The 27,717-nt window shown below is 41.3% G+C and overlaps 1 protein-coding gene across 1 annotated transcript; it reads left to right on the top strand.

The window, feature by feature from the left end:
• Positions 1 to 1,839: 1,839 nt before the first annotated feature.
• LOC109465464 (zinc finger protein 208-like) lies at positions 1,840 to 25,823 on the top strand. The gene is made up of 8 exons (XM_019762750.1): positions 1,840 to 2,711; positions 7,755 to 7,924; positions 8,096 to 8,449; positions 8,578 to 8,617; positions 12,648 to 12,983; positions 17,018 to 17,941; positions 24,538 to 24,789; positions 25,379 to 25,823. The coding sequence occupies exons 1-8, from the start codon at positions 1,840 to 1,842 to the stop codon at positions 25,530 to 25,532; spliced, it is 3,102 nt and encodes a 1,033-aa protein (XP_019618309.1). The 3' UTR covers positions 25,533 to 25,823.
• Positions 25,824 to 27,717: the final 1,894 nt, after the last annotated feature.

Genomic DNA, 27,717 nt, shown 5'->3' with positions numbered 1-27,717 from the left:
AAGCAAGCCGTGGGACTGTGGAAAGGACAGACAGTTGTCGACAGTTGGTGAGAGGCGAGAGTCGACGATTGAGAGTCTCAGTCCCCGGCGATGTTGTACGGCAAAGCTTTAATTTGTGTCCTGCGTCTGTTACTTCTTCGTAAAAGTCTCTCTAGGCAACATCCCAAAGAACCCGGGATTCCAACACAACATCACACCTATAATAGTATAAATGTAATTTAGTTGATTTTTGCAGCCAGCCAAAAACTTTTGTCAAGGCAAGTTGCTTAGCCTCTCCTATAATTTCGTAACAGAATTAAAGCTGTACTTTACCTACAATATATTGTAATTTTGCGCAAATACATGTAATATATTCCATTCGCCCAAATTTTTGGCACAAATGTATGTGTTGTAAAATTATCAATCATATAATCATACATGTTAATTTGTATGGTAAAAATTCTAAAATTTCACACATGACTTGATGTACCTTAGCTGTTTCTATGTGAAGAATAACGTCCCTGAGTATGATGTCCCTCGCGGGACCTTGGCTCAATAATTATATAAGATAAGAACAGTACATACTGTATCTGCAGACTTGTTCCTCAACTTTAACTTCAAGTATGCATATGGTAGGATTTCGTATCGAGGAGCTAGGAACTACGTTTTAGTACAATTTCAGCAGATAAAATAGCCAACAATGAAATAAAAAAATCTTTCTTCGTCACACCCTAAGTAAATTTGTATTTGCATTTATTTGCGCAAGATTGACCGAGTATTTTGACAGGCTCATGCCATACAAAACAAGACCTAAACACGCACGAAGATAATTTTTCACCCCCCTCCCACCCGCTACGATCTACGCATCCGCTCTTATTACGCCTGTAGAACGGCTAAAATGGACCAAAAAATAGTAAAGTGTACTTACCATTTCATGAGTATGGGGATATAATCCACTCTCCGACTCGGCATTACCGCCCGGGCATGGAAAAGTCTCATTATTTACTCCTTCGTGCAGAATTTTACACGCCTGCACGCGCTATTCAAAATGGGTCAAAGGTCACATCCTGGCGCTTCGAACGCTCATTGCGTCATCGCAAGTAGTGCGCGTGCGCTAACCGAACGCCTCAAAGGAACTTGGTGTGCATAAAATTTGGTATAATCTTGTCCCACTGATAAAATGATTATGTTTTTAGCACTACGGCAGATTTCCTAACAACTGCAGTAGAATGCCTGGTATTTTTATGTTGTATTTGGGCAAAAGTTCTGGATAAGCAATGATGACAATTTTTGCAAAAGTGATAGCTCTTCTTTTTTAGAAGTGCCATAAATTTTGACTCTACAGGCCAATTTAAGTTTTGCATCAATAGATAAAGGTTCAAACAAACTTATATTGTCAAAACTATCTCAGTCAGCAACCAACAACTTTCCAAGTAATCATTGCCCTTTCTCTATGCCTGTACATTTCTTCGCACACTTAGGAGCCATGGCGTAGGGAGAAAATTCCAAGCGTTGCAGAAACTTTTAAGGGTTGTAGAGTTACAGTTACCGGCAGTTTTACGGAGCCGTGCTGTCGCTGCCGTCGGCTCTGATCTCAAAGATGACCTCTGGGTCACGCAAGGTCAGAGGTCGGCAGCTAATTAGGTGATTTTGTCTTTCGCCAAAATACTCACAATTAAATGTTGTTCCTCCTCTTGCTGCAGGACTACAGAGGTGAATTCAGCTTTTGTTACCATGGCAACGAACAGCTGTGGCTCTGATGGCATCAAAAGAGGATCGGATGGGACATCTGCCACAAAAATGTACAGATGTGAGGAGTGCAGCAAGCAGTTCAGTCGGCTGGGTCATCTGGAGGCTCACATGCGTACTCACACAGGTGAGAAACCCCACAAGTGTGAGGAGTGCAGCAGACAGTTCAGTGAGCTGGGTAATCTGAAGAAACACATGCGGATTCATACTAGGGAGAAACCCTACAGGTGTGAGGAATGCAGCAGGCAGTTCCGTTATCTGTGTAATCTGAAGAACCACATGCGGACTCACACTGGGGAGAAACCCTACAGGTGTACGGAGTGCAGGAAGCAGTTCAGTCAATGGGGTACTTTAAACTCTCACATGCAGACTCACACAGGTGAGAAGCTCTACAAGTGTGAGGAGTGCAGCAAGCATTTTAGTCAGCTGGAACATTTGAAAAGACACATGTTGACTCACACTGGTGAGAAACCCTTCAGGTGTGAGGAGTGTGGTAGGCAGTTCAGTCTGCCACATAGTCTGAAGACACACATGCGGACTCACACAGGTGAGAAACCCTACAAGTGTGAGGAGTGCAGCAGGCAGTTCACTCAACTGTGTCATCTGAAGAAACACATGCGGACTCACACAGGGGAGAAATCCTACAGGTGTGAGGAGTGTGGCAGACAGTTCAGTGAGCTGAGTAAACTGAAGAGCCACATGCGGACTCATACAGGGGAGAAACCCTACAGGTGTGAGGAATGCAGCAGGCAGTTCCGTTATCTGTGTAATCTGAAGAACCACATGCGGACTCACACGGGGGAGAAACCCTACAGGTGTACGGAGTGCAGCAAGCAGTTCAGTCAATGGGGTACTTTAAACTCTCACATGCAGACTCACACAGGAGAGAAACCCTACAGGTGTGAGGAATGCAGCAGGCAGTTCAGTCAGCTGGGTACCCTGAAGAGCCACATGCGGACTCATACTGGAGAGAAACCCTACAGGTGTGAGGAGTGCAGCATGCGGTTCAGTCATCTGGGTAGTCTGAAGAAACACAGGCAGATTCACTTGTAAGAAACCTTATACTATATATAGTTATAGGTGTAACTGAGGAGTACAAAACCTCACAGTTTTGAGGATTGAGTTTTGACTATGGTCCTTTGAAATATCCAGTTTACAAAGTCTGACAGGGAAGAAACTCCAACAGAGTGAGGAGTTCAGTAGACTGTTCAGTCACCTGGGTTATACATTGTAAGCGACACATGCAAACTGTAATAATGACTGAAAGAAGGTGGGTCACGTGAAACCATACAGGAAAAGAAGAAATACTTGGATTGAGGACATTCATGTTGTACAAGACACCTTTGTGACTAAGAGCAAGTTTTTTGTACAATCCTGTTAACTCTCTTTATTGTGAAAGTGAGGAATCAGACTGTAAAGAAAACCTATGATATGCTACAATGGGGATGTTAAACATTGAATATCAAGCTAAATAACTCGTAACCTAAGTTTATTTCTTTAAAGTTCTTTTGTTATAGAGGAAGAGAGTTTCGTTTTTATAGATATTAGCATGTTATGGTTTATTCTGTTAAGCTAGATATTTATTTATAGATTCTTTTAGTTAGTATGTTTTCTTGTTTCTTACTAATTGTTGCCATAGATGATAGAATTACCTGTAGTTCATGTAATTGTAGGTAGATAAAGACTAGTGTTGTTGCTGGTATTCAAATCTACTGTAGTACATTTTGTAGCTATTATAGAAGCTAATATTCACTCTTGAAGTACATAGATCTGTATGCGAAGTGAGTGCCTGTTGTTAGTTTGTTACTACTATGTTAATATTCATTGGTTTAAGTTGTTTTCATTTGTTTTAAATACATTTTCGTTTTGAACTTTAGATATGCGTTTGTTTATACCACTGGTCTTGTTGCAGATGTGAAGAATTTGTGCAAAAATATTGAAACACCAGGATCCATGAATTCATAATCTTTGTTGAAACGTGAATATATGCAGATATAGGGCTTATTCACCACCGATTGTCACGTGACTCTTCCCCCCCGGCAGCGAGCATTGTCCGCCATTAGGGGGTGCAACATGGTGCCTATCGCTATGGTACGCTATGCAAACTCTTGGCGATAGTTGCGTATTTTGGGCCACAATCTACGTTTTGAACACTCTTCTTGTTAGTAACATTGTCCTTGGGTTGTTCTGGCTCCATGTCCACGTCTCATGTTCTCAAGATCGGCTTTTATCTTTTTCTTGCTGATCAGAAATCGGTGTGTTTTACCCTGGCGCGGCGTACGGGGCTGTACATGTACATGTAGATGGCAACGTGGGTGAGCCATGAACACGGTAAATCTGTTGGAGCTGTCTACATGTGTACTTGTCCCTTTACTCTGTGGTAAATGTCCATGTAGAACAGGGCGCTGACAACTTGCAACACTCACCTTGTCCAGCCACAGTCGCGGCAGTGCGGACTGAGGATGGCGGCCGATGGCCCCCGCAGCCTTTGCTTGTTATTATCCAGACACAGTCCGGGGCTGTTCCAAAATAGCGACTTTTTGCGTTTCCCGACTGCAACGTACTTGTCACCACGCAACTGCCCCACAACACTGAGGCTCTACACATCCTGGTACAATGCTTCCAGACTCTTAAAGGGTTTGAACCGATCCTGTGTGTAAAAACTTCTGCCCCGTAAGTACCAAATACGAAGCGAAGTCACGTCAATGGACTCCGCTGGCAGTAGACGCCGTCTCGATCAGACTGATCAAAACTCAACAAAAACGGGTCAATCCCAACAGATTTTATTTTGTTCCAGTAACGAGAGGTATGAGTGGTGGTAAACTCTTCGTGTAATAGGACAAAGGACAGTTTACCTAACGTTTCACGGCGGTCGGTTGCTAGGCTAAAAGTCGCATTACTAGGGAGGTATCGGGTTACAGAACGTGTTCGAACGTGGCCGCGCGGGAGTCCCAGGCCGGCCCGGGGGCAACGGGTAAAATTTGAAAATAAACAAAAGCAATTGGAGAGTAAATACTCCTCAAAATAAAATGTAATAAGTGATTTTGTTTACCTCAAATGTTATTCTTGCACTGCCTTTGCTCCACTTTGTGTACATTTGCTTCCAAATGAGATCAATTTCGGATTTCAAAAAGGGTTCACGAGAACCAAACAACTGATTTTAAGAGGCCCCGAAAATTAAAAATAAGGTTAGATTTTTGGATTTTTAGAAATATTACAGTAAATTTAAACTTTCTGTCTTAGGATTTTTTTAGTTTTTGACTAAAACTCGACTTACAGTCAAAAGAAGAGCTTAAAACGCAGTGTTTTAACTTTAAATACCGATAATTCATAATCGCGGCCATATTTAAAAAATCCCTAAGACAGAAATCTGCGGAAATCGTTCCTCTTTTAAACAAGCCCTCAATGAGGTAATTTGAGCGATTTTTGGGAATGGTTAAAATACCATGTTTGCACGCGTGCTATGACACTTGGATATGGGGACCTGGATTTTATAACAGCGTCAACAAGAATTCTGACCTTTAAGGTCACCCACGATGACGGCAGTAGCTTCGTTACATGTTACATATCCACAATAAAATCACGGCATAGATGTAATGTTTTGAAAACGGTTCATATTTGTGGAAAGGTGGATTTTTCCTGTTCCGTGGTTCCCAAGTAAAAAAGGGCTTGAAGTAGCCGGTTGTAGCGGCTTTACTGTAAATGACCGCGGGTAACCCCAGATCGAACGCCCGCTCTATTCGAATGACGTCATATCGAACAAGATTCGCGGGTTCGGGGGATTCGATCTCCATAGTAGCGGATTGGGACTTTTGGGCCCAAATCTGACCATCGTGTTTGTCGGCCATTTCAACGCTTGGAAACTCGCTGTAGAGATGCACCCCAAAATGGCGTCGCACGGGACATGAGGGGTCGTGACGTCATGATGACGTGTGGTGAATAAGCTCTATAGATAGATAGATAGATAGATAGATAGATAGATAGATAGATAGATAGATAGATAGATAGATAGTCAAATAGAATGAAAAGGTGTACTAGTAGTCAAATAAAATAAAAGCCCAGAAAAATTATTCGCCCCGTTGGCCCGAGCGCCGCCTAGCGGTAGCTGTGATAATTGCTCCATATTGCAAGCTGAGGAATGCGCAGAGTGGAAGGTTCACACCCCTTGGACTTATCAAGCTCCTGTCATTCAAAGTTGTTTCAAATTTTGATAATCTGAAATGGAGCATGTAGACCTAATCTTCCTAGCTTTACAGTCTTCTTTGGCTCCAGTCTTGTCTCCGAGAGAAATCTGTTGACCAAGTTTCACAAGCTGCCACATGAAATCGAACTCCGCGGAGCAAAGTGTAACATGAAACCGTCTCCGCTTTGCCTCATTATGAATCCCATCTCCGCGGAGCTCATTCCGCTAACCCCCGTGACTCCTTCCACCAGACGTGTCGTGGTATGGAAGGAAGTATCGAGGGTTTCTCGTCGTCTTTCTACGAGCCTTCGTCTTTCTACGAGCCTTTTTTGGCTCAGATCGTCGGGATTTCGTCCTACATACAACTCAGGTACGTACCAAGAGCTTGTCTACTCTACAGTTATCGATGTGATGAGAGAATAACACGTACAAGTTTGTTTTACGCTCTCTGAGTCTCTCATTAGCTAGACGCTAGCGACGTGTGTGCCGCTGGTGAGAAGTTCTGCTCGAAAAGCATTTCTTGTTTGTAAACAAGTTTCTGTCAGAAACAACAGCGTCTATATAGAGCAGCACACACACGCAAACTTTCTTATTTTTTGCTGTGTCCATGTAGGTGGAAAATGGCGTAGATCGTTTCCAAATTTGTCTGAGAAAAAGTTGTTGACACCTCGACGAAGGTCTAGAAGGGGTTATGCGGTCTCCTTAAATATTGGAAATCAAACACGGCAACAAGAGTGCTTGCTTATTGTACAAGTATAACACAAACGCCTCCCTATAAACCACAATTGATTTTGCAGACAAGTGGTAATTTGGGGGTTGAAATTTGGAAGCTCTTTTGAGAATATTCTGTAAACCCCCAAATGTGCCTCGTAACGGTCTTCCCGCCCAGACATCTGGTTTCTATCATGGAGGAAAAGTCTGGAGTCGGGGGAGGTTCATTAACTCTCGTACATGTGGCGTTATTGATAGAGTGGAGTTAGGGGTGATACATTAACCATTTAGAAGCTTTTTTCGAAGGAAGCTTTGTCGACTGAGGGTATATTTGAGGGTAATGCACGCTTCTGATCACATCTTTTTGTTTTCCACAGGATTCCATAGTCCATTAGTGCTGAAAAAAAGGGAAAACAGTATTCCATAGTCCAGTAGTGCTGAAAAAAGGAAATACAGGATCCCATAGTCCAGTAGAGCTGAAAGGAAAACAGTGAGGCTCCAGCTGTGTTCTTCCAGACATCAGTACTCTGGTGTAGCAGTTCAAGACTTGACTGTGTAAAAGATATTTTGCAGGTAAGAACATTTATTAACTTCTCCAAGAAAAAGTTGCATATTTTGTTGCATTTCTATGTATTTGGTTTAGCAGCATATCTTAAGAGACGTGAAATTTCTCATGAAATTCGAAATAATCTGATTCTTGTCCCAGTGAAATTATATATTAGCACTCTTTAGCAGCTTTCCTAGATACTATAGAATCAATGGTGTTTCTATGTTCTGGACAAGCAATGATGTGAATTTTTGCATAAGTGATAACTTTTCTGTTTGGAAAAATTGACCCAACTCGCCAATTTAAGTTTTGCATCAATAAGTAAAGGTTCAAACAACAGCGTCAAAGTCATCACAGCAAGCACTAAATTTCCGAGGAATTGTTTCTTTTAGATTGAGTAAATATATAGTCAGCAGGATACATGTCCTGAGCAGACAGGAACTGTGTTGAAATGAAATGATGTTCATCTTCATACTCTAGAACTATAGAGGTGAGTTCGGCTTTTGTTACCATGGCAACAAATAGTGGTGGCTCTGATGGCATCAAAGGAAGATCGGATGGGACATCTGCCACAAAAACATACAGGTGTGGTGAGTGCAGCAAGCAGTTCAGTCAGCTGGGTATTCTGAAGACTCACATGCAGACTCACACAGGTGAGAAACCCTATAGGTGTGAGGAGTGCAGCAAGCAGTTCAGTCAGCTAAGTAATCTGAAAAAACACATGCGAACTCACACTGGTGAGAAACCCTATAGGTGTGAGAAGTGCAGTAAGGAGTTCAATCAGCTATGTCATCTCAACACTCAGCTAAGTAATCTGAAAAAACACATGCGAACTCATACAGGTGAAAAACCCTACAGGTGTGAGGAGTGCAGCAGGCAATTCAGAGAGTTTGGTAATCTTAAGGCACACATGCGGATTCACACAGGTGAGAAACCCTATAGGTGTGAGGAGTGCAGCAAGCAGTTCAGCCAGCTAAGTAATCTGATAAAACACATGCAGACTCACACAGGTGAAAAACCCTACAAGTGTGAGGACTGCAGCAGGCAGTTCAGTCAGCTAAGTAATCTGAAGAAACACATGCGGACTCACAAAGGGGAGAAACCCTACAAGTGTGAGGAGTGCAGCAGGCAGTTCAGTCAGCTGGGTAATCTGACAACCCACATGCGGACTCACACAGGTGAGAAACCTTACAGTTGTGAGGAGTGCAGCAGGCAGTTCAGTCAGCTGTGTAGTCTGAAGGACCACATGCGCACTCACACAGGAGAAAAACCCTACATGTGTGAGGAATGTGGCAGGCAGTTTCGTCACTGGAGTGCTTTAAAGTGTCACATGCGAACTCACACAGGTGAGAAACCCTACAAGTGTGAGGAGTGCAGCAAGCAGTTCAATAGGTTGAATAGTCTGAAGACACACATGCGGTCTCACACAGGGGAGAAACCCTACAGGTGTGAGGAGTGCAGCAGGCAGTTCAGTGATTTGGGTAATCTGAAGAAACACATGCGGACTCACTTGTAAGAAACAGGTGTAACTGAGGACTACAAAACTGCACAGTTCAGAAAGTTGTGAGCTCTGAGCCTGGTCCTTTGAAATATTCAGCTTGCAAAGTCTGACAGTGAAGAATCTTCAACAGTGTGAGGAGTACAGCAAACTGTTCAGTCACCTGGACCCTTACAAGAGACACATGCAAACTCTTAAGTGGGAGATTTTGGAATAATTTAACTCTTGTGCAGACCTAGAGAAGGTGGATCATGTGAAAAACCATACAGGAAAAAATCAAAGGAATACTCAGATTGAGGACATTTCGTGTTGAACAAGACTAAGCTCATTTTTTTTCCAACGGTTGAACCCGTTAACTCTTTATATTGTTAGAGTGAGGAAGCAAACTGGTAAAGGAACATCTAGGTACTATCTCTTCTTGATGTACTACAAACAGTGACTTTAAAACTTTGTGTAAAGTTTGCTTTAGTGTCTTTCCCCGAATATTTTGTTCCTTGCATGCATAGGACTGCATGTGGTACATCTGGTTTGTAGCTTTCCATAGCATATCATAACAACTTAGATGATATAGGGATTGTGAAATACATGTACTGTATTTAGAGCTAACTAACCTAAGTTTATTTTTGTTAAGTTCTTTTGTTACAGAGGTAGAGAGTTTTGTATTTATAGAAGGATTACCATCCCATCCAATATTAGCGTGTTGTTTATTCTGTTAACCTAGATATTTATGGAATCAGTTCATTTAGTCCAGTATTTGAACTCCTGTATCTAATGGTTGCGATAGATGATAGAATTAGTGGGTGTAGTTGTAAGTGCATAGAAAGAGGCTTATTGCTGATATTCTACTGTATTACATTCTGTAGCACTAACATGTAGATGTTATAGAGCCTAATATTTACTCTTCAAGTACGTGTATTATGTATATAAGGTAGGTGGCCTTTTGAGCTTTTGTTATGTGAACATGGGTTTGTTCAACATTATCGTTTGTAAAAATAAATGTTCTTTTTGAATTTCAAATATGTGTTTGTTTCTAACTCCAGTCTCGTTGCAGATGTGAAGAATATGTGCAAAATATTCAAACACCACGATCCATAAATTCATAATCTTTGAAATGTGAATATGTATATAACTACAGAACCGCTAAATAAGTGACTTAAGAATCAGGGTCTAGTCAAATACTGGTAGAAATTAGAATGAAAGCTTAGGGTAAAAACTGTCGGCGACGTTGGCCCCAGCGCCGCCTAGCGGTAGCTGTGATAATTGCTCCAATATTGCAAAGCTTGTACAGAGTGGTACTCTCCAAGCAGAGGTTGATGGTGGAAAATCGTTTGCTTTTTATATATGACCTTTTTTTGTTTACAGACTGGCCAATCTGATACTGTCTTACCCCTACAAAAGATCTGCTTGGAGATTACAGAGTGGAAGGTTGACAACCCTTGGTCCTTGCTTGGACTTAGCATTCAAAGCTGTTTCAAAATTTGATAATCTGATGAAATGGAGCATGGAGACCCAATCTTCCTAGCTTTACAGTCCTCTTTGGCTCCAGTCTTGTCGAAAGAGATCTGTTGACCAAGTTTCGCAAGCTGCCACTTGAATTCGAACTCCGCGGAGCAAAGTGTCAAAAAACCGCCTCCGCTTTGCCTCATTATGAATCCCATCTCCGCGGAGGTCATTCCGCTAACCTCCGTGTCTCCGTCCACCAGACGTGTCGTGGTGTGGAAGAAAGTATCGAGGGTTTCTCGTCGTCTTTCTACGAGCCTTTTTTGGTTCAGAACGTCGGGATTTCATCCTACATACATCTCAGGTACGTACCAAGAGCTTGTCTACTCTACATTTATCTATGTGACGGGAGAATAACACGTACAAGTTTGTTTTACGCTCTCTGAGTCTCGCTATATAACGTTAGCCGCTAGCGACGTGTGTGCCGCTTGTGAGAAGTTATATACTGCTCGAAAAGCAACGGTTTCTTGTTTGTAAACAAGTTTCTGTCACAAACAACAGAGTTTATATAGAGCAGTACGTACACACACACACACGTACGTAAATTTTATTTGGTTTTGTTGTGCCCTTGTAGGAGTAAAATGGCGTAGATCGTTTCCAAATTTGTCTGAGAAAAAGTTGTTGACACCTCAGCGAAGGTCTAGAAGGGGTTATGTCGACTCCTTAAAAATTAGAAATAAAACACAACATGTCCTTGCATGTAGTACAATTGACAAAAATGCCGGTCTTGGAATCCACAGTTAATTTTGTAGACTAAGGGTAATTTTGGGGTTGAAATTTAGCTTTTTTCGAGGTAAAATATTGTGTAAACCCCCAAATGTGCCTCGTGATGGTATTACGCCCAGACATCTGGTTTCTATCATGGAGGAAAGGTCAGGATTAAGGGGAGGTTCATTAACTATCGCACATGTTGCGTTATTGATTGATGGAGAGTAAGGGGTGATTCACTGACTATCTAAGAGGATCTTTGTCGACTGAGGGGATATTTGGAGGAAATGCATGACTTTAGATAATATTTTTTTCCTTTTCCGTTTTTGAAAGGATTCCTTAGTCCAGTAGTGCTGAAAGGGAAAACAGGATTCCATAGTCCAGTAGTGCTGAAAGGGAAACAGGATTCCATAGTCCAGTAGTGCTGCCTGCCCTGCTGAAAGGGAAAACAGTGAGGCTTCACCTGTGTTCTTCCAGACATCAGTACTCTGGTGTAGCAGTTCAAGACTTGACTGTGTAAACTTATATTGCAGGTAAGAACATATCATAACATGTCAAGGGAAGTTATATTTAGGTGCTTTTGTATGTATGTGGTTTTTTACTCGTTACAGTGTTCGAAATACCTGTCTGCAGTCTGCAATCTGCAGATAGATTTTCAAGATTGCAGAAGAAAAATTTATACAATCTGCAATTTTGCAGAAGGAAAAATTGGCACTTGGGATTTGGCGCTCTTGGCCCCAAGGACAGACAACACTGAAGCTCCTATTCTGAAACAACAGGAGCTTCTTCACTAATTTGCATCAACCTTGTCTTGACTTGTCTATCTTTTGTTTCTTTTGGACTTCCAAACATTTGTCTTCACTAATTTGCATATTAATCAATAGTTCATGCTTATAAACCTGCAAGATTGTAGTATGGAGGCTTGTGTATTTGCAGAAAGTATTTCCAAATTGCAGAACAAAATTTTGACTCTTCTGCAATATTGCAGAGCGCTGAAAAAAAGTATTTCGACCACTGCGTTATTTTACTTTATTCTTATTAAATGCGTTATTTTACTTTATTCTAATTAATTTGAATGATATAGGCTAAATCTTTATGATTGATCTTGTATTTCACACTGTATTTTAAAATTATGTGCCCTATGTGTTTTGTCCTTATTAAGTTATATGTTGACTCCCTAATATCAGCTTTGCTGCCTTGAGAGTCAGTGTAATGTCTTGTTGCATTTTTCAATAAATAAACAAAAAAAGAATTTTTGCAGCGTATGTTAAGAGACCTGAAATTTGTCAAAAAATTTGGTATAATCTGATTCTTGTCCCAGTGAAGAAATTATTATATTTTAGGACACTTTAGCAGGTTTTGGATTTTCCTAGATACTATAGAATCTATGGTGTATCTATGTTCTGGACAAGCAATGATAATAATTTTTGCATAAGTGATAACTCTTCTGTTTTGAAAAATTGACACAGCATGCCAATTTAAGTTTTGCATCAATAAGTAAAGGTTCAAACAAACACCGTCAAAATAATCACAGCAAGCACCAATATTCCAAAGAAATTCTTGGTTTTGTTTCTTTCAGATTGAGTAATTATATGATCAGCATGATACATGTCCTGAGCAGGTAAAAAATGTGTTGAAATTAAATGTTGTTCATCTTCATTCTCCAGAACTACAGAGGTGAATTCAGCTTTTGTTACCATGGCAACAAATAGTGGTGGATCTGATGGCATCAAAAGAACATTGGATGGGAGATCTGTCACAAAAACATACAGGTGTGGTGAGTGTAGCAAGGAGTTCAGTCGGCTGGGTCTTCTGGAGAATCACATGCGGACTCACACAGGAGAGAGGCCCTACAAGTGTGAGGAGTGTGGCAGGCAGTTCAGTCAGCTGAGTAATCTGAAGAAACATATGCAGACTCACACAGGGGAGAAACCATACAGGTGTGAGGAGTGCAGCTATCAGTTTAGAGAGCTGGGTCATCTGAAGAGACACGTGCGGATTCACACGGGGGAGAAACCCTACAGGTGTGAGAAGTGCAACAGGCAGTTCAGTCACCTGGGTAGTTTGAAAATTCACATGCAGACTCACACAGGGGAGAAACCATACAGGTGTGAGGAGTGCAGCTATCAGTTTAGAGAGCTGGGTCATCTGAAGAGACACGTGCGGATTCACACGGGGGAGAAACCCTACAGGTGTGAGAAGTGCAACAGGCAGTTCAGTCACCTGGGTAGTTTGAAAATTCACTTGCGGACTCACACAGGTGAGAAACCTTACAATTGTGAGGAGTGCAGCAGGCAGTTTAATCAGCTGGGTAATCTGAAGACACACATGCGGTCTCACACAGGTGAGAAACCCTACAAGTGTGAGGAGTGTGGCAGGCTGTTCAGTCGACTGGGTGACCTAAAGACACACATACGTACTCACACAGGTGAGAAACCCTACAAGTGTGAGGAGTGCAGCAGGCAGTTCAGTCACTGGAGTGCTCTAAAGTGTCACATGCGGACTCACACAGGGAGAAACCCTAGAGGTGTGAGGAATGCAGCAGGCAGTTCAGTCAGCTGTGCCATCTGAAGTCTCACATGCGGACTCACACGGGAGAAACCTTACAGGTGTGAGGAGTGCAGTAGGCAGTTTAGTGAACTGGGTGATCTGAAGAAACACATGCAGACTCACCTGTGAGAAACCCTACAGGTGTGACTGAGGAGTACAAAACCTCACAGTTTTGAGGATTGAGTTGTGAGCCTGGTCCTATGAAATATCCAGTTTTCAAAGTCTGACATGGAAGAAACTGCAACAGTGTGAGGAGTTCAGCAAACTGTTTAGTCGACTAGTCACCTGGGTCATTGTAAGAGACACATGCAAACTCTAATGTGGGAGATTTTAGACTAACTCAAGTTGTGTGCAGACCTAGAGAAGGTGATGCCATATAGGAAAAGCAAAGAAATACTGGGATTCAGGACATTAACGTTGTACAAGACACCATGCTGAATAACTAAGAGCAAGTTTTTATTTACAATCCTGTTAACTCTTTATTGAGAGTGAGAAATCCAACTGGTAAAGGAACATCTATGTTTTGCCTCTTCATGATGTACTACAATGACTTTAAAACTGTGTGAAAAGTTTGATTTAGTGTATTTTTTATACAATGTTTTGTTGCTTGAAAATGTTGGTTTGTAGCAATTCATGACATAGCATAACAACTTAACTGATATAGGGGATTCCAAGTATTGTATATCAAGCCAACTTACCTAACTTCATTTGTTTAAACTTCTTATGTGATAGAAGAATATAGTTTCGTTTTTATACTAATGTTTCCATTTGATATAAGCATATGTTATTGTTTATTCTGTTAACCTAGATAATAGACTCAGTTAATGTATTTACTGTACATGTACTATTTGTTTTCTTATTTCTAAATAATGGTTGCGGTAGGGGATAGAATTGGTGCTTGTTGTTCTAAGTAGATAAAAAATAGTGTTTTTGCTGATATTCTACTCTAAGCTGTTACATTTTGTAGCTATAGAAAGTTATAGAACCTAATATTTACTCTTGAAGTATGTATATGCAAATTTATAAGTGACTTCTTCAGTTTTTGTTATGTTAACATGCATTTGTTGGAAATAAATTTTCGTTTTGCATTTTAGATATGCATTTGTTTATAACTGGTCTGTTTGTAGATAAGAAGAATATGTTCAAATGTGAATATACATAAAATAAAGTATATTCTCCTCGGCTCAAGAGCCTACACAGGCCAGCTCCTCAGCTACAGGACCAACATTCCTGATTCTTGTTGCATCAGGCAACAGCCAGGGGTACTGTAATGTTGACCCTGTCACGCACAGAGATATATTTTATGCTAGTATAGCCTCTACCAGGTTTTGGGAGGTGGCTGGAAAAAGTTAGTAGATATTGGCCAAATAGAGAGATAACATGCCAAGTGAGTAACGTGTACTATCTAGCGGACCAACTCCCCTGGCATATTTAGCTATCTATTTGGCCAATTTCTACTCTTTCGACCAGTGGCTAATGCTAGTAGGCAAAGAATTTTGTCGACCATGTACTTTCAGCTTTTGCATTAGAAATTTATTTAGTTTACCAGTAGATAAGTATCAACCAAATGCATGGATTTGGTGAAGAAATATACCACGGCGGCCAATTTCTAGGGTAAAGTTTCCAATTCTACGGAAGGGTATCAGGTTACCGGGGTTCCACGCTCGGCTTCCGTGGAGACGGTCTCAACGGTAAACATTTTGTTAAGCAATAATTAACAGTTTCACGGGGACTCCCTTGTCCAAACGTGATTACAATGCTTAAATGTGTGTGAAATCACTCTCAACGTGTAGAATGTTTATTCTAGAACAATCGACGTCAATAACACCGACCCCAAATCTCTCAGAAAATTCCACATTTTTGCATTTTAGAGAACAGTATAACAAAATTAAGATTTGAGTCGGACAGTTTTCTTTATTTCAAAGTTAAAGTGTTGCTAAGGTCGAAAAATTCGCCAAAAAATGCACTTTTTCAACTTCCAAGACGGATAATTCCAGAACGCCGCCATCTTCAAAAAATCCGTCCGACACAGATCGAGATTTTTGTCTTACCTACAATTTAAAACGTTTTTGAGGTAAATTGAATTTGTTTTTCTTGCAGTTTAAATACCATGTTTGTACGCATGTCAGGTCGTTTGAGTAAGTGCAGGGGGTAACTTATATCCCCGTAAACAACAATTACGATCCTCAAGGTCACACACCTTGACAGCAGTAGCTTCGTTACATGTTACATATCCACTATAAAACTGGGCATAGATATACTGTCCCGAAATCGGTTAAAATTTTTGAAAAGGTGGAATTTGTACTGTTAGGCGGTACCCGTGTAAAAACGGGCTTGAAGCCGCGGGTTTACTGCACATGACCGCGGGTAACCCCGGATCGAACGAACGTTCGGTTCGATTGACGTCATATCGAACATGATTCTATTCGAATGACGTCATATCGAACATGATTTTGTTCGATAAAATGGTTGGAATATTTGGGCCCAAATTTGACCTTCGTGATACTGTAGAATTGAGTAGATATTTGGCATGCTACCTAAACTCAAGTTCAGAATTTAATGGCTTTCATAATGAATTAATAACAGAACCGTCAAATATAAAATAACTTCAGATTCAGGGTCTAGTCGAATAGAATGAAAAGCCAGCGTAAGAAAATATTCGCCCCGTTGGCTCAAGTTTTCTGGAAAGAAATTTCTTTTTCAAAGTTGCACAAACTCGTTCCACAAACACAAGTTCCACAAACACAAGTTCCACAAGAATTTGAACTCCGCGGAGCAACGTGTAACATGAAACCGCCTCCACTTTGCCACATCATAAATCCTATCTCCGCGGAGCTCATTCCACTAACCTCCGTGTCTCCGTCCACCAGACGTGTCGTGGTGTGGAAGAAAGTATCGAGGGTTTCTCGTCTTTCTACGAGCCTTTTTTCTGTTCAGATCGTCTGGATTTCATCCTACATACAGCTCAGGTACGTACCAAGAGCTTGTCTACTCTACAGTTATCGATGTGACGGGAGAATAACACGTACAAGTTTGTTTTACGCTCTCTGAATCTCTCACTAGCTACATGTAGCCGCTAGCGACTTGTGTGCCGCTTGTGAGAAGTTCTATACTGCTCGAAAAGCTACGGTTTCTTGTTTGTAAACAGGTTTCTGTGAGCAACAACAGAGTTTATATAGAGCAGCACACGCACGCAAACTTTCTTTGGTTTTGTTGTGCCCTTGTAGGAGTAAAATGACGTAGATCGTTTCCAAATTTGTCTGAGAAAAAGTTGTTGACACCTCGTCGAAGGTCTAGAAGGGGTTATGCGGTCTCCTTAAATATTGGAAATCAAGATAGAAATTTTGAGATAGAATATTCTGTAAATCCTCAAATGTGCCTCGTAACGGTCTTCCCGCCAAGACATCTGGTTTCTATCATGGGGGAAAGGTCCTGTGGCAGACTGAAACTTTTGAAATTAAATATTGTACATCTTCATACTACAGGGCTGTAAAGGTGAACTCGGATTTTTTGTTACCATGGCAACAAACTTCGGTGGCTCTGATGGCATCAAAAGAGGATTGAATGGGAGATCTGCCAGAAAAACATACAGATGTGAGGAGTGTAGCAAGCAGTTCAGTCGGCTGGGTCATCTGGAGGCTCACATGCGTACTCACACAGGTGAGAAACCCTACAAGTGTGAGGAGTGCAGCAGACAGTTCAGTGAGCTGAGTAAACTGAAGAGCCACATGCGGACTCATACAGGGGAGACACCCTACAAGTGTGAGGAGTGCAGCAGACAGTTCAGTGAGCTGAGTAACCTGAAGAGCCACATGCGGACTCATACTGGGGAGAAACCCTACAGGTGTGAGGAATGCAGCAGGCAGTTCCGTTATCTGTGTAATCTGAAGAACCACATGCGGACTCACACTGGGCAGAAACCCTACAGGTGTACAGAGTGCAGCAAGCAGTTCAGTCAATGGGGTACTTTAAACTCTCACATGCTGACTCACACAGGTGAGAAGCCCCACAGATGCGAGGAATGCAGCAGGCAGTTTAGTCGGCTGGGTAGTCTGAAAAAACACATGCGGACTCATACTGGTGACAAACCTTACAAGTGTGAGGAGTGCAGCAGGCAGTTCAGTGAGCTGGGTAGTCTCAAAACCCACATGCGGACTCACACTGGGGAGAAACCTTACAAGTGTGAGGAGTGCAGCAGACAGTTCAGTCAGCTGGGAAGTCCGAAGAAACACGTGCGGACTCACACAGGGGAGAAACCTTACAAGTTTGAGGAGTGCAGCAGACAGTTCAGTGAGTTGGTTAGTCTGAAGAAACACATGCGGACTCACACAGGTGAGAAACCCTACATGTGTGAGGAATGCAGTAGACAGTTCAGTGTTCTGGGTAATCTGAAGAAACACATGCGGACTCACACAGGTGAGAAACCCTACATGTGTGAGGAATGCAGCAGGCAGTTCAGTGAGCTGGGTAATCTGAAGACTCACATGCGGACTCACACAGGGTTGAAACCGTACAGGTGTGAGGAATGTAGTAGTCAGTTCAGTCACTGGAGTGCTCTAAAGTGTCACATGCGGACTCACACAGGGGAGAAACCCTAAAGGTGTGAGGAATGCAGCAAGCAGTTTAGTAGGCTGGGTAGTCTGAAGAAACACATGCGGACTCACTTGTGAGAAATCGGTGTAACTGAGGACTACAAAACAGCACAGTTTAGAGAACTATGAGTGAGCCTGGTCCTTCGAAATATTCAGTTTGCAAAGTCTGACAGGGAAGAAACTCTAACAGTTTCAGGAGTTCAGTAGACTGTTCAGTTACCAGGGTCATTGCACAAGACACATGCAAACTCTTTAGTGGGAGATTTTAGAAGAAATCAACTTGTGTGCAGACCTACAGACGGTGGACCATTTGATATCATATAGGAAAAACAAACCAATACGTCGATTAAGGACATAATGCAGAAAAATAATGTTGTACAAGGCACTAGGGTGACTAAGCAATTTTTTTCTTTTTACAACCCTATTAACTCTCTTTATTGAGAGTGAGAAACCCAACTGGCAAAGGAACATTTATGCATTTTCTCTTCTTGATGTACTACAAACAGTGACTTCAATTTAACTGTGTGTAAAGTGTGCTTTAGTGTCTTTCCCGTAATGTTTTGTTCCTTTGAAATGTTGAACTTCATGTGGTACATCTGTATTGTAGCATTCCATGGCATAGCATAACAACTTTTAAGTGAAAACTGATATAGTGATTGTGAAATACTGTATATAGAGCTAACTAAACTAAGTTTATTTCTTTAAAGTTCTTTTGTTATAGAGGAAGAGAGTTTTGTTTTTGTAGGATTACTATCCCATTCAATATTAGCATGATAATATTGTTTATTCTGTTAACCTAGGCTATAGAATCAGTTTATTTAGTTCAGTATTTGTTATCTTGTTTCTGACTAATGGTTGCGATAGATGATAGAATTAGTGGATGAAGTTGTAAGTGCATAGGAAGAAGTTTGTTGCTAATATTCTACTGTATTACATTTTGTTGCAATAGAACTAACAGGTAGTTGTTATAGAGCCTAATATTTACTCTTCAAGTACATGTATAATTTATATAAGGTAGGTGGCCTTTTGAGCTTTTGTTATGTGAACATGGGTTTGTTCAACGTTTTCGTTTGTTGAAATAAATGTTCTTGTTGAAGTTTGGATATGCGTTTGTTCAAAACACTGATCTGGTCGCAGATGTGAAGACTGTGCACATTATTGAAACACTGTGATCCATGAATTCACAATCTTTGTTGAAGCGTGATCCATCAATTCACAATCTTTGTTGAAACGTGAACAGAATATGTGTGATTCAGGTTCTAGTCAAATAGAATAAAAGCCCAGAAAAAAAATCGCCCCGTTAGCGGTAGCTGTAATAATTGCACGTATATCGCAAGGCTTGCGCAGAGTTGAAGGTTGACATCCCTTTGACTTATCAAGTAGCTTGGGTGCCATCCTAGTTGTATGCTTGGGCTCCCGCATGCTGCCCCCTAAGAAATATTTTACAGGGGGAAGTATGGGAGCCCTGGCATACACATGATAGGATGGCACCCAGGTTACTTATCAAGCTCCAGTCATTCAAAGTTGTTTCAAATTTTGATAATCTGAAATGGAGCATGTAGACCTAATCTTCCTAGCTTTACAGTCTTCTTTGGCTCCAGTCTTGTCTCCGTGAGAAATCTGTTGACCAAGTTTCACAAGCTGCCACATGAATTCGAACTCCGCGGAGCAAAGTGTAACAAGAAACCGCCTCCCCTTTGCCTCATCATGAATCCCACCTCCGCGGAGCTCGTTCCGCTAGCCCCCGTGTCTCGTTCACCAGACGTGTCGTGCTTGCTTATTGTACAAATATAATACAAACGGCTTTCTATTACCAACAGTTGATTTTCCATACAAATGGTAATTTTTGGGTTGAAGTTTGGAAGTCCTTTTGAGATAGGATATTCTCTAAACCCCCAAATGTGCCTCGTTCTGGTCTTCCCGCCCAGACATCTGGTTTCTATCTAGGGCAAAAGGTCAGGAGTTAGGGGAGGTTCATTAACCCTCGTGCATGTACGTCATTGATTAAGGGGAAACGAAATGCAGGCTTCTGATCACATCTTTTTGTTTTCCACAGGATTCCATAATCCAGTAGGATTCCATAGTCCAGCAGTGCCTGCCCTGCTGAAAGGGAAAACAGTGAGGCTTCGCCTGTGTTTTTCCAGACATCAGTACTCTGCCAGACTGAAGTAGCAATACTTGACTGTGTAAACTCGGATTTTTTGTTACCATGGCAACAAACGGCTGTGGCTCTGATGGCATCAAAAGAGGATCTGCAACAAAAATGTACAGGTGTGAGGAGTGCAGCAAGCAGTTCAGTCGGCTGTGTACTCTCAAGACACACATGCGAACTCACACAGGGGAGAAACCTTACAGGTGTGAGGAGTGCAGCAGGCAGTTCAGTCAGCTGTGTACTCTCAAGGCACACATGCGGACTCACACAGGTGAGAAACCCTACAAGTGTGAGGAGTGCAGCAAGCAGTTCAGTCAGCTGTGTACTCTCAAGACACACATGCAGACTCACACAGGTGAGAAACCCTACAGGTGTGAGGAGTGCAGCAAGCAGTTCGGTCATCTGGGTAGTCTGAAAAGACATATTCGCACTCACACATAGGAGAAACCCTTCAAGTGTGAGGAGTGCAGCAGGCAGTTCAGTATGCTGGCAAATCTGAAGACTCACATGCGGACTCACACAGGGGAGAAACCCTACAGGTGTGAGGAGTGCAGCAGGCAGTTCAGTCAGCTTGGTAATTTTAAGGCACACATGCGGACTCACACAGGGGAGAAACCCTACAGGTGTGAGGAATGCGGCAAGCAGTTTAGTGAGCTGGGTAGTCTGAAGGACCACATGCGGACTCACACAGGGGAGAAACCCTTCAGCTGTGAGAAGTGTGGCAAGCTGTTCAGTTGGCAAGGTAATCTGAAGAGACACATGCTGACTCACTTGTGAGAAACCCCACAGGTGTGACTGAGGAGTACAAAACCGCACAGTTTTGAGGATTCAGTTGTGAGCCTGCTCCTATAAAATACCCAGCTTGCAATGTCTGACAGGGAAGAAACTCTAACAGAGTTCAGCAAACTGGAATAACTCAACTTGTGTGCAGACCAATAGAAGGCTGATCATATGAAAAACCATACAGGAAAAAAGTTAAAGGAATACTCAGTCAGATTGAGGACATTTGGTGTTGTACAAGACTAAGATCAAGTTTTTATTTCCAACCTGTTAACTCTTTTTATTGAGAGAGTGAGAAATCCAATTGGCAAAGGAAAATATATGTATTATCTTTATGATGTACTACAAACAGCGACTTAACATTTGTGTAAAGTTTGCTTTAGTGTCTTTCATAGAATGTTTTGTTCCTTGGAAACATTAGACTATATTTGGTACATCTGGTTTGTAGCATTCCACAGCATAGCGTAACAATATTACTGATACAGGGGAGATAAAATACTGTATATCAAGCTAACTAACCTAATTTTTTTTTATATAGCGAAAGAGAGATTTGTTTTTATAGGATTACCATCCACTATTAGTATGTTGTTGTTTATACTGTTAACCTAGATATTTAGGGTCAGATTATTTAATACAGTATTTGTTTTCTTGTTTTTATAGATGGATTACCACCCCATCCAGTATTAGCATGTTATTTTTTATTCTGTTAACCTAGATATTTATAGAATCAGTTTATTTAATATTGTATTTCTTTTCTTGTTTCTGACTAATGGTTTCAATAGATGATAGAATTAGTGGATGTAGTAAGTTGTAAGTGCATGGAAAGAAGTTTGTTCCTAATATTCTACTGTATTACATTTTGTAGCAATAGAACTAACAGGTAGTTGTTATAGAGCCTAATATTTACTCTTCAAGTACGTGTATTATGTATATAAGGTAGAGGGCCTTTTGAGCTTTTGTTATGTGAACATGGGTTTGTTCAACGTTATCGTTTGTTAAAAATAAATGTTCTTTTTGAATTTTAAAAATGTGTTTGTTTCTAACTCCGGTCTCGTTGCAGATGTGAAGAATATGTGCAAAATATTGAAACACCACGATCCATAAATTCATAATCTTTGAAATGTGAATATGTACATGTATATAACTACAGAACCGCTAAAAAAGTGACTTAAGAATCATGCAGGGTCTTGTCAAATACTGGTAGAAATTAGAATGAAAGCTTAGGGTAAAACTGTCGACGAGGTTGGCCCCAGCGCCGCCTAGCGGTAGCTGTGATAATTGCTCCAATATTGCAAGGCTTGTACAGAGTGGTACTCTCCAAGCAGAGGTTGATGGTGGAAAATCGTTTGCTTTTTATATATGACCTTTTTTTGTCTACAGACTGGCCAATCTGATACTGTCTTACCCCTACAAAAGATCTGCTTGGAGATTACAGAGTGGATGGTTGACAACCCTTGGTCCTTGATTGGACTTAGCATTCAAAGCTGTTTCAAAATTTGATAATCTGATGAAATAGAGCATGGAGACCTAATCTTCCTAGCTTTACAGTCCTCTTTGGCTCCAGTCTTGTCGAAAGAGATCTGTTGACCAAGTTTCGCAAGCTGCCACTTGAATTTGAACTCCGCGGAGCAAAGTGTCAAAAAACCGCCTCATTATGAATCCCATCTCCGCAGAGCTCATTCCGCTAACCTCCGTGTCTCCGTCTACCAGACGTGTCGTGGTGTGGAAGAAAGTATCGAGGGTTTCTCGTCGTCTTTCTACGGACATTTTTCGGTTCAGGTCGTCGGGATTTCATCCTACATACATCTCAGGTACGTACCAAGAGCTTGTCTACTCTACAGTTATCTATGTGACGGGAGAATAACACGTACAAGTTTGTTTTACGCTCTCTGAGTCTCTCGCTATATAACGTTAGCAGCTAGCGACGTGTGTGTCGCTTGTGAGAAGTTATATACTGCTCGAAAAGCAACGGTTTCTTGTTTGTAAACAAGTTTCTGTCACAAACAACAGAGTTTATATAGAGCAGTACACACACACACACGTACGTAAATTTTATTTGGTTTTGTTGTAGGAGTAAAAATGGCGTAGATCGTTTCCAAATTTGTCTGAGAAAAAGTTGTTGACACCTCGGCGAAGGTCTAAAGGGGGTTACGCGGTCTCCTTAAATATTGGAAATCAAACACGACAACAGAAGTGCTTGCTTATTGCACAAATATGATACAAACGCCTTTCTATAATCCATAGTTGATTTTACAGATAAAGGGTAATTTTGGGGTTGACATTTGGAAGCTTTTTTTGAGATAGAATATTCTGGAAAGCCCCAAATGTGCCACGTAACGGTCTTCCCGCCCAGACATCTGGTTTGTATCATAGAGAAAAGGGTCAGGAATCAGGGGAGGTTCATTAACCCTCGTACATGTTGCGTTATTGATTGAGGGAGAGTTGGGGATGATACATTAACTCTTTAGAAGGAATCTTTGTGGACTGAGGGGATATTTGAGGGTAATGCAGGCTTTCTGATCACATCTTTTTGTTTTCCATTTTCCACAGGATTCCTTAGTCCAGTAGTGCTGAAAGGGAAACAGGATTCCATAGTCCAGTAGTGCTGAAAGGGAAACAGGATTCCATAGTACAGTAGTGCTGAAAGGGAAAACAGGATTCCATAGTCCAGTAGTGCTGAAAGGGAAAACAGGATTCCATAGTCCAGTAGTGCAGCCTGCCTTGCTGAAAGGGAAAACAGTGAGGCTTCACCTGTGTTCTTCCAGACAACATCAGTACTCTGGTGTAGCAGCTTAAGACTTTTTGAAAAGATATTTTGCAGGTAAGAACATATTATTAACTTATCCAAGAAAAGGTTGCATATTTTGTTGCATTTGTATGTACCTGGTTTAGCAGCATATCTCAATAGGCTCTCAGTGGATTGTCATAAAATTTGGTATAATCTTGTCCCACTGATAAAATGATTATGTTTTTAGCACTACGGCAGATTTCCTAGCAACTGCAGTAGAACGCATGGTGTTTTTATGTTGTATTTGGGCAAAAGTTCTGGATAAGCAATGATGATAATTTTTGCAAAAGTGATAGCTCTTCTTTTTTAGAAGTGTCATAAATTTTGACTCTACAGTGCCAATTTAAGTTTTGCATCAATAGATAAAGGTTCAAACAAACTTATAGTGTCAAAACTATCTCAGTCAGCAACCAACAACTTTCCAAGTAATCATTGCCCTTTCTCTATGCCTGTACATTTCTTCGCACACTTAGGAGCCATGGCGTAGGGAGAAAATTCCAAGCGTTACAGAAACTTTTAAGGGTTGTAGAGTTACAGTTACCGGAAGTTTTACGGAGCCGTGCTGTCGCTGCCGTCGGCTCTGATCTCAAAGATGACCTCTGGGTCACGCAAGGTCAGAGGTCGGCAGCTAATTAGGTGATTTTGTCTTTCGCCAAAATACTCACAATTAAATGTTGTTCCTCCTCTTGCTGCAGGACTACAGAGGTGAATTCAGCTTTTGTTACCATGGCAACAAACAGCTGTGGCTCTAATGGCATCAAAAGAGGATCGGATGGGACATCTGCCACAAAAATGTACAGATGTGAGGAGTGCAGCAAGCAGTTCAGTCGGCTGGGTCATCTGGAGGCTCACATGCGGACTCACACAGGTGAGAAACCCTACAAGTGTGAGGAGTGCAGCAGACAGTTCAGTGAGCTGGGTAATCTGAAGAAACACATGCGGATTCATACTAGGGAGAAACCCTACAGGTGTGAGGAATGCAGCAGGCAGTTCCGTTATCTGTGTAATCTGAAGAACCACATGCGGACTCACACTGGGGAGAAACCCTACAGGTGTACGGAGTGCAGGAAGCAGTTCAGTCAATGGGGTACTTTAAACTCTCACATGCAGACTCACACAGGTGAGAAGCTCTACAAGTGTGAGGAGTGCAGCAAGCATTTTAGTCAGCTGGAACATTTGAAAAGACACATGTTGACTCACACTGGTGAGAAACCCCTTCAGGTGTGAGGAGTGTGGTAGGCAGTTCAGTCTGCCACATAGTCTGAAGACACACATGCGGACTCACACAGGTGAGAAACCCTACAAGTGTGAGGAGTGCAGCAGGCAGTTCACTCAGCTGTGTCATCTGAAGAAACACATGCGGACTCACACAGGGGAGAAATCCTACAGGTGTGAGGAGTGTGGCAGACAGTTCAGTGAGCTGAGTAAACTGAAGAGCCACATGCGGACTCATACAGGGGAGAAACCCTACAGGTGTGAGGAATGCAGCAGGCAGTTCCGTTATCTGTGTAATCTGAAGAACCACATGCGGACTCACACTGGGGAGAAACCCTACAGGTGTACGGAGTGCAGCAAGCAGTTCAGTCAATGGGGTACTTTAAACTCTCACATGCAGACTCACACAGGAGAGAAACCCTACAGGTGTGAGGAATGCAGCAGGCAGTTCAGTCAGCTGGGTACCCTGAAGAGCCACATGCGGACTCATACTGGAGAGAAACCCTACAGGTGTGAGGAGTGCAGCATGCGGTTCAGTCATCTGGGTAGTCTGAAGAAACACAGGCAGACTCACTTGTAAGAAACCTTACAGGTGTAACTGAGAAGTACAAAACCTTACAGTTTTGAGGATTGAGTTTTGACTATGGTCCTTTGAAATATCCAGTTTACTAAGTCTGACAGGGAAGAAACTCCAACAGAGTGAGGAGTTCAGCAAACTGTTCAGTCACCTGGGTTATACATTGTAAACGACACATGCAAACTCTAATAATGACTGAAAGAAGGTGGGTCACGTGAAACCATACAGGAAAAAAAGAAATACTTGGATTGAGGACATTCATGTTGTACAAGACACCTTTGTGACTAAGAGCAAGTTTTTTTGTACAATCCTGTTAACTCTCTTTGATATGAAAGTGAGGAATCAGACTGGTTAAGAAAACCTATGATGTGCTACAAACAACATTTCTGTACCCCTTGTTAAGTCTACAGCATAGCATAGGGGATGTTAAACATTGTATATCAAGCTAACTAACCCGTAACCTAAGTTTATTTCTTTAAAGTTCTTTTGTTATAGAGGAAGAGAGTTTTGGTTTTATAGATATTAGCATGTTATGGTTTATTCTGTTAAACTAGATATTCATTTATAGATTCTTTTAGTTAGTATGTTTTCTTGTTTCTTACTAATTGTTGCCATAGATGATAGAATTACCTGTAGTTCATGTAATTGAAGGTAGATAAAGACTAGTGTTGTTGCTGATATTCTAATCTACTGTAGTACATTTTGTAGCTATTATAGAAGTTAATATTCACTCTTGAAGTACATAGATCTGTATGCGAAGTGAGTGCCTGTTGTTAGTTTGTTACTAGTATGTTAAGATTCATTGGTTTATTTTCATTTGTTTTAAATAAATTTTCTTTTTGAACTTTAGATATGCGTTCGTTTATACCACTGGTCTGGTTGCAGATGTGAAGAATATGTGCGAAATATTGAAACGTTATCACGATCCATACATTCATACTCTTTGTAGACGTTTGAATATATAGAAACAACAGAACCGCCAAATGAGTAACTTCAGATTCAGGGTCTAGCCAAATCGAATGAAAGCCCAGCATGAAACATATTCAAGCCGTAGGCCCGAGCGCCGCCTAGCGGTAGCTGTAATAATTGCCCCTATGTATCGCAAGGCTTGCGCAGAGTTGAAGGTTGATGTCCCTTGGACTTATCAAGTAGCCTGGGTGCCATCCCAGTTGTATGCCTGAGCTCCCATACTGCCCCCTAACACTGCACGAAAAGTGGGATTTACCACCGAGATAAATGTGATGTAAAGCCGGGTAAAGGTTACATTTACTAGTGATTTACCAACATTTTGGAAACGTGTTCAAACAACGTCTGAAAGACACGTTTGTTTCTGGCTGGAGGCAAGAAATAAAAAATTACAATAAACTGCAAACCTATTCTAAATTCAAAACGGACTTCACTTTTGAGAAGTACCTTTCATCAATCCAAAACAAATCATTTGTTGCTAACATAACCAAACTGCGAATCAGTGCACATTGTCTAGAAATAGAAAAAGGTCGTTATAAGAATGTACCAGCCACTCAGAGACGCTGTCCTACATGTAAACATACTGTTGAAGATGAATTTCACTTTTTATTATCTTGTCCCATGTATACTGAAGAAAGGTTGACACTTATGAATATGATTTCACGTAACTCAAACATTACCTTACCTAAGACAAGCTCAGATACTTTTAATTTACTGATGTCATGTCCTGAACCAATATCCTTGTATATAGGCCAATTCATATCCTCTGCTCTTCGGAAAAGAAACAATATCATCTGTGACACCTTGAACTGATGTTAAACATTGTATCCATGTTCCATATATATGGTATAACTCATCACGCACAATTATAGGGTAGCATTAGAATTTGGTATCTAGAAGTAGATTTTAGTATTGTTGTTATCTTTTGATTTAAACACTTGCCATACATTGTATCCATTGCAATTGTTGCGCAATAAAGATTGATTGATTTACCCGTCGGTAAATGTGCAAATTTACCCGGTATTTACCTACATGGTATAGGTGGTAATGTTTGCCTTATTTACCCACTTTTACCGGTTTCGTGTAAATACGTATTTAGCGAGATTTAACGTGCGCGGTATTTCTCACATATATTTACCGAGATTTACCATATGGGGCATTTTTCACATGCATTTCAGGCATTTACCGAGATTTACCATATGGGGTACTTCTCCTTTCAGGT

This window comes from Branchiostoma belcheri, unplaced genomic scaffold (assembly GCF_001625305.1).
Source record: "Branchiostoma belcheri isolate BF01 breed outbred unplaced genomic scaffold, Haploidv18h27 scaffold150, whole genome shotgun sequence".
Lineage (NCBI taxonomy): Eukaryota > Metazoa > Chordata > Leptocardii > Amphioxiformes > Branchiostomatidae > Branchiostoma > Branchiostoma belcheri.
The sequence above is the reverse complement of the archived record's forward strand: the minus strand, read 5'-3'. Positions and strand labels throughout refer to the sequence as shown.